Source organism: Halictus rubicundus, unplaced genomic scaffold (genome assembly GCF_050948215.1).
Source record: "Halictus rubicundus isolate RS-2024b unplaced genomic scaffold, iyHalRubi1_principal scaffold0050, whole genome shotgun sequence".
In the NCBI taxonomy this organism is placed as follows: Eukaryota; Metazoa; Arthropoda; class Insecta; order Hymenoptera; family Halictidae; genus Halictus; species Halictus rubicundus.
Window position 1 is genome coordinate 1267168 of NW_027488591.1, and position 8499 is coordinate 1275666.

The 8499-nt window shown below is 41.7% G+C and overlaps 1 protein-coding gene across 1 annotated transcript; it reads left to right on the forward strand.

Annotated features, from left to right (window-relative positions):
- Nucleotides 1–3354: 3354 nt before the first annotated feature.
- LOC143363495 (uncharacterized) lies at nt 3355–8374 on the forward strand (the record flags this gene model as incomplete). The annotated part of the gene is made up of 5 exons (XM_076804067.1): nt 3355–3372; nt 3522–3761; nt 3821–3986; nt 4058–4297; nt 4386–8374. Coding segments are annotated over exons 1-5 (4653 nt in total), but the record flags the coding sequence as incomplete, so codon positions are not given.
- Between the last annotated feature and the right edge of the window lie 125 nt (nt 8375–8499).

Here is an 8499-nt window from a genome sequence, read left to right on the forward strand (position 1 = left end):
GATAGGATAGGATAGAGAAGAGGATAGGATAGATAATATTATAGGATAGATAATATTATAGGAAAGAGGATAGGATATGATAGAGGAAACGATATTATAGAGGATCGGATAGGATAGAGGATTGGATAGGATAAAGGATAGGATATGATGTAGGATAGGATAGGATAGAGGACAGGATAGGGAATAGGATAGGCTAGAGGATAGACTAGAGTATAGGATAGAGGATAGGATAGAGGATAGGATAGGATAGAGGATAGGATAGGATAGAGGATAGGATAGGATAGAGGATAGGATAGGATAGAGGATAGGATAGGATAGAGGATAGGATAGGATAGAGGATAGGATAGGTTAGAGGATAGGATAGGATGGTGGATAGGATAGGATAGAGGATAGGATAGGATAGATGATATTGTAGGATAGAGGAAGGATAGGACTGAGGATACGATATTATAGAGGATAGGATCGGGGATTGGATAGGATAGGGGATTGGATAGGATAGAGGACAGGAGACGATAGAGGATAGGATAGGATAGAGGATAGAATAGGATAGAGGATAGGACAAGATAGGGGATAGGATACGATAGGGGATAGGATAGGATAGAGAATAGGATATAGGATTGGATAGGATAGAGGATAGGATAGGAGAGAAGGATAGGATAGGATAGAGGATAGGATAGGATAGAGGATAGGATAGGATAGAGGATAGGATAGGAGAGAAGGATAGGATAGGATAGAGGATAGGATAGGATAGAGGATAGGATAGGATAGAGGATAGGATGGGACAGAGGATAGGATAGGATAGAGGATAGGGTAGGATAGAGGATAGGAAAGGATAGGCGATTTGATCGGATACAGGATAGGATACGATAGATGATAGGATAGGATAGAGGATAGGATAGGATAGAGGATAGGATAGGATAGAGGATAGGATAGGATAGAGGATAGGATAGGATAGAGGCTAGGATAGGATAGAGGATAGGATAGGATAGAGGATAGGATAGTATAGAGGATAGGATAGAGGATAGAGGATAGGATAGGATGGACGATAGGATAGGATAGAGGATAGGATAGGATAGAGGACAGGATAGGATAGAGGATAGGATAGGATAGAGGATAGGATAGGATATAGGATAGAGAATAGGATATAGGATTGGATAGGATAGAGGATAGGATACGATAGAGGATAGGATAGGATAGGAAAGGATAGAGAATAGGATAGGATAGATGATAGGTTAGGATAGAGGATAGGAAAGGATAGGCGATTGGATCGCATACATGATAGGATACGATAGAGGATAGGATAAGATAGAGGATAGGATAGGATAGAGCATAGGATAGGATAGAGGATAGGATAGGATAGAGGATAGGATAGGATAGAGGATAGGATAGGATAGAGGATAGGATAGGATAGAGGATAGGATAGGATAGAGGATAGGATAGGATAGAGGATAGGATAGGATAGAGGATAGGATAGGATAGGATAGAGGATAGGATAGGATAGGATAGAGGATAGGATAGGATAGAGGATAGGATAGGATGGAGGATAGGGTAGGATAGAGGATAGGATAGGATAGAGGATAGGATGGGATAGAGGATAGGATAGGATAGAGGATAGGTTAGGATAGAGGATAGGAAAGGATACAGGATAGGATAGGATAGAGGATAGGATAGGATATTGGATACGATAGGATTGAGGAATGGATTGGATAGAGGATAGGATAGGATAAAGGATAGGATAGGATAGAGGATAGCATAGAGAATAGGATAGGATACAGGATACGATAGGCGATTTGATAGGATAGATGATATTATAGGAAAGAGGATATGATATGATAGAGGATACGATATTATAGAGGATAGGGTAGGATAGAGGATAGGATAGGATAGAGGATAGGATAGGATAGATGATATTATAGGATAGAGGACATTATAGGACAGAGGAAACGATATTATAGAGGATAGGATAGGATAGAGGATAGGATCGGATAGAGGATAGGATAGGGTATTGGATAGGATAGAGGATAGGATTCGATAGAGGACAGGATAGGATAGGATGGCGGAAAGGATAGGATAAAGTATAGAATAGGACAGAGGATAAGATAGGATAGAGGATAGGATAAGTTAGAGGATAGGATACGATAGAGGATAGGATAGGATAGGATAGAGAATAGGATAGGATAGATGATATTATAGGATAGAGGACATTATAGGACAGAGGAAACGATATTATAGAAGATAGGATAGGATAGAGGATAGGATCGGATAGAGGATAGGATAGGGTATTGGATAGGATAGAGGATAGGATTCGATAGAGGACAGGATAGGATAGGATGGCGGAAAGGATAGGATAGAGTATAGAATAGGACAGAGGATAAGATAGGATAGAGGATAGGATGGGACAGAGGATAGGATAGGATAGAGGATAGGGTAGGATAGAGGATAGGAAAGGATAGGCGATTTGATCGGATACAGGATAGGATACGATAGATGATAGGATAGGATAGAGGATAGGATAGGATAGAGGATAGGATAGGATAGAGGATAGGATAGGAGAGAAGGATAGGATAGGATAGAGGATAGGATAGGATAGAGGATAGGATAGGATAGAGAATAGGATGGGACAGAGGATAGGATAGGATAGAGGATAGGGTAGGATAGAGGATAGGAAAGGATAGGCGATTTGATCGGATACAGGATAGGATACGATAGATGATAGGATAGGATAGAGGATAGGATTGGATAGAGGATAGGATAGGATAGAGGATAGGATAGGATAGAGGATAGGATAGGATAGAGGATAGGACAGGATAGAGTATAGGATAGGATAGAGGCTAGGATAGGATAGAGGATAGGATAGGATAGAGGATAGGACAGGATAGAGGATAGAATGGGACAGAGGATAGGATAGGAAAGAGGATAGGGTAGGATAGAGGATAGGAAAGGATAGGCGATTTGATCGGATACAGGATAGGATACGATAGATGATAGGATAGGATAGAGGATAGGATAGGATAGAGGATAGGATAGGATAGAGGATAGGATAGGAGAGAAGGATAGGATAGGATAGAGGATAGGATAGGATAGAGGATAGGATAGGATAGAGGATAGGATGGGACAGAGGATAGGATAGGATAGAGGATAGGGTAGGATAGAGGATAGGAAAGGATAGGCGATTTGATCGGATACAGGATAGGATACGATAGATGATAGGATAGGATAGAGGATAGGATAGGATAGAGGATAGGATAGGATAGAGGATAGGATAGGATAGAGGATAGTGTTGCGACGGCAACACCGAAGATCGACCGTACCGTACCGTTCGACCGTTGCGATAAAGGGACATACCTGAAAGGGATGTACCCTAAAAAACACGTGCGAATCAGCAAAATACCAGAACCGAGAAAACTAATTTATGACCACTGCAATTCGACAACCCCAATCCCGACAGACGGACAGCACGTGCGACCGAACGAAACGACGAACGGAACTTGTACCATAAATCACGCTATTGACGAACGAAGACAAAACCAAGGAATTTCCTGACTGTCTCCCACTCTCAACAACTCAAAAACTCCTCCCAATGCACCCACGACCAATTACGAAACGCCATATTTTTCCCACCTAAATCCAAATTCCTCCAATCACGAAAAAACCAAACTGACGATGCACAGGACACGACAAGACAGAACAGAACAAAATCGAAAACGCGACTAGACGAGACGAACTCTCTACAACAACCAGATATCGCGAACTTCATCCATGTACAAAGTGTAATAAAGTTGTATATAGTCAACGGTGTTACATTCATTATTATTCCAAGGTGCTCAATATTATTAAAATACATATTGAGAGAAGGCAACGAAACTCCTACATCGTGACCTTCGTATACATAAATTTGGTCCTTCGAGCCGGATTATTAGCTAACGAAAAGCTTGATCCATTGAAAACAACACGTCAAAACCTGAGGGAGAATCAATTGTACTGGAGTACAGCATCCGCAACGCATCGTGCAGATCCAGTGACGTCTGGAGTACAACATCCGCAACGCATCGAGCAGATTCAGTGACGTCTGGAGCGCCACATCCGCCGATCGCAGCCGATTATTGGTCATCAGGATCATCGCCACAGAGGAAGCGCACTGAGATCAACGACATACCTTCACCACAACGCCGAAGCAGCAACAACGACAGCATCCAAGGTCATCCCATCTGGAGCTATCAACAATCCCTCAACAACCAGTTTCAACGAAGCAGTGACAGCAGTAAATCACCAATAGATCACATCGCGTCCCTATACTGTATTTTGCAAACGTTGTTATACACATCTAATCGTCATGTCGCATCTCGTCGGACTAAGCGAAACCGAATTAATTAAAAAACGAGCAGTCATAAAGCGAAATCTAACGTCATTCCGTAAGTTTGTAACTGAAAGCGAGATCGAAAAATTATGCTTAAATCAGTGGAAAACGCGAATCGCGAAGATACACGACGAGTTCAAGACATTCGAAGCCGTGCAGGATCAACTAGAAATGATCGCTGACGGAAATACATTCGAGACGCGGATAAACGAACGGATAGAATTTGCGGACAGTTATTACGAAATAGTAGGAAAGGCGCAAACGATCATCGACAACGCGTCGCAAGCAGTAGCAAAACCCGTAACCGAACCCGTAATCAACAGCGCAGAGAACCGAACATCCGATCTGTTAGCTCACTTATTCGATGCTGAGACGGTTAACGCAATAGAAGCAAATGTAAAACTACCTACGTTACACCTTCCGAAATTTCATGGGTCATATGCCGCATGGCCAACCTTTAGCGATGCCTTTAAAACATCGATACACGACAACCCTCGATTTCGGGACGGGCAAAAATTATCATACTTGCGTTCGTGCCTGACGGGAAAGGCAGCAGAAAAGATAGAATCCCTAGAAACTACCGCAGCTAATTATTCGGTTGCGTGGGACATCTTAGAACGTCATTATAATAATCCCACTGCAATCGTGAATAATAGAATCAAGGCGTTATTTGAGCTACCTCAATGCGGGCGGTCGAATCCAAATTCTCTGGGCGATCTTATAGACGAAGCCACAAAACACTACCGCGCATTAGAAGCAATGAATCAACCATTCTTAGAAGCCTTCCCGGTGTACGCGATAACTTCCAAACTAGACGAACAGACAAAACAAAGGTGGAAGGAACACACCCAAGGGAAAGCGTTTCCGTCAGTCAACGAACTTTTGGAATTTTTACAAAACAGATTTAGGGTATTAGAAGATCTGCAACCCGATATACAAAAAAAACCCCAACAACCGATGCACAGAACGTTAGCACCGCAGAATTCATATAACCAACGACCAACACAGCATTGGTTCAATCAGCCGAAACCAACAATCGCATACCCAAGTAAAGTAACAGCCGTATGCCATTTGTGTCAGGGCGCTCATTTTACACAATATTGTTCGAAGCTTAGTGACACGGATGTAAATCATCGAATTGAAATAGTACGGAAGGCAGGACTCTGCCACAATTGCCTTAGATCGAATCACTTTACGAAAGATTGCCACACCAGCACATGCAAAAAATGCCGTGGAAAACATCATACAATATTACACATAGATACACAGAATTCGAATCAGGCCATACAATCTCCAAAAACCTCATTAAATTCGATTAATATTCCTTCGGAAGTATTGTTATCGACCGCGTTGATTAAAATTGCGGATAATCAGGGAAAATATCACACATGTCGGGTGCTATTAGATTCGGGATCACAGACTCATTTTATCACAGAGAGACTAGCCGCAAAACTCGAACTTCCTCGCAACAAAGTTGACACACCAGTAGTCGGAATCAATCAAGTAGTGTCAACAATAAAAACATCAGTAAACACAATAATTCAGTCACGAATAAACGCCTTTTCTACGCGTTTAAATTTATTGGTAGTGCCCCAAATCAGTGGATCAATACCCACGCGATCAATACGCGCCGAAGAATTACAAATACCAGCAAACGTACAATTAGCGGATCCCACGTTCTATAAAACTGCCAAAATCGATGGACTGATCGGTGCCGAGATATTTTACAAGCTGCTCGCGGTCGGGCAATTTACCCTAGACAACACAGCGGTCACGTTACAAAAGACCAGATTAGGATGGGTGGTAACAGGGTCTTTACCCAACCAAAACAACACTAAAAATCGAATTTGCAACTTGACGCTAGACGCTATTCATAATCAGATAGTAAAATTTTGGGAAGTTGAAGACGGTCCACAAACGCCGGTACTATCACGGGAAGAAAAACAATGCGAAACCCACTATCAGTCAAACACGACACGCGATCCACAGTCAGGTATTTACACCGTACGCCTACCATTCAAAGAAAATCCCACGAATCTAGGAGAGTCATATCACATTGCACTAAAACGATTTCATAGTTTAGAACGATCACTTGACAGAAACGAGCAATTAAAGTCCGAATACACTGAATTTTTGCGGGAATATATTAAATTAGGACACATGTCGGTAGTAGATTCCCCGGTGAGAGAGGAAGGGTACTACCTGCCGCACCACGGGGTAATAAAGGACAATAGTGTAACCACGAAACTTCGCGTCGTATTTGATGCGTCTTGTAAAACTTCAGCAGCCATATCGTTAAATAAAATACTCATGGTAGGACCCACTATACAAGACGACCTATTCTCGTTATTAGTCCGATTCAGATCACACATCTATGTACTAACCGCAGACATTACAAAAATGTACCGACAAATACGAGTACACTCAGACGATCGCAATTTTCAGAAGATCTTGTGGCGGGAATCTACAGATCAACCAATAAGAACTTACAGATTAAACACGGTTACATACGGGACATCGTGCGCACCATTTTTAGCAATTCGTACATTGCACCAATTAGCAGCAGACGAAACTTTGACGTATCCAATAGCATCGCGAATACTCCGCAAGGATTTTTATGTCGACGATTTACTGACTGGCGCTAAAAAAATTGAGGAAGCAGTAACAATTCGCGAAGAGATCACGGAACTTTGTCAGAAAGGGGGATTTAAACTTCGACAATGGGCATCAAACGCGCCCGAATTACTCGATATCCGACAAGATAAGTTGGAAGAGACGCATCTAAAACTAGATCTAGAGAACACGGTCAACGCTTTAGGCATACGGTGGAACGCGAGAGAAGACACGATATCAAACGCAGTCAAAGATTTTAATAATACTAAACGGATCACAAAACGAACAATATTGTCACAAGTAGCGCAACTTTTTGACCCCTTAGGACTATTGGCGCCCATAATAATACGGGCAAAAATGATCATGCAGGAACTGTGGGCATCAAAATTGAATTGGGACGAATCGGTATCGGAAGAACTCCATACGAAATGGGTAAATTATTGTAGAGATTTAACATACATAAAAACAATCAAGATAGCACGTAGAGTAGTCATCAGCGATTACCAGTCATTGCAGTTACATGGATTCTGCGATGCTAGCGAACAAGCCTACGGTGCATGTATTTACATGAGGTCGAAAACCAACAACAAAGTGCAAGTACAACTGTTGTGCGCCAAGTCGCGAGTAGCGCCTCTTAAAACGCAAACCTTACCACGATTAGAATTATGTGCCGCATATCTATTATCCAAACTTTACAAAACCATCATGAACAGTCTGCAACACCTACAATTTGAAAAGATAACATTTTGGACAGACTCAACAATTGTACTCAACTGGTTAAAGGCTTCACCACACGAGTTAAAAACATTTGTATCACATCGGGTAGCAGAAATACAAAGTATAACAAACCAGCATGAATGGCGACACATTCCGTCGGGTGAAAACCCAGCAGATGTGGTGTCTCGCGGACTAACGACAGAAGAATACATAAAAAATAAATTGTGGCAAAGAGGGCCGTCATGGCTAATATACGAAAATAGCAAATGGCCGGTAACAATTCTAAAAGTAACTGAAATGCCGGAAATGCGTCCCCTACAAGTTTTTACAACACGAAAAACAGACTTCGACATATTACGTCAATTCTCATCCTTTACTAAATTGATACGAGTAACAGCATACTGTCTAAGATTTTCAAAGAATACGATACGCAAAAATCATGACCCAAGTATACTTACGACAGACGAACTACAGAACGCAATCAGACGCATAATCAAATTAACACAACACGAAAATTTTGCCAAAGAAATCCATGCAATAACGACACAAAAGACCGCCAATAATGAGTTAGCTCCATTAAATCCATTTATCGATAAAGACGGTTTATTGAGAGTAGGAGGACGATTAGCTCATGCTAGCTTGTCTTATTCGAAAAAACACCCTCTGTTATTACCAAAAGGACATCATGTAACGAAATTAATCATTGAGCAGTATCACCAAAAAAATTTTTCATAGCGGAATTCAAGCAACACTTCATTCGTTGAGGCAAATGTATTGGATTCCTAGCGGCAGAAATGCGGTACGACAAGTGA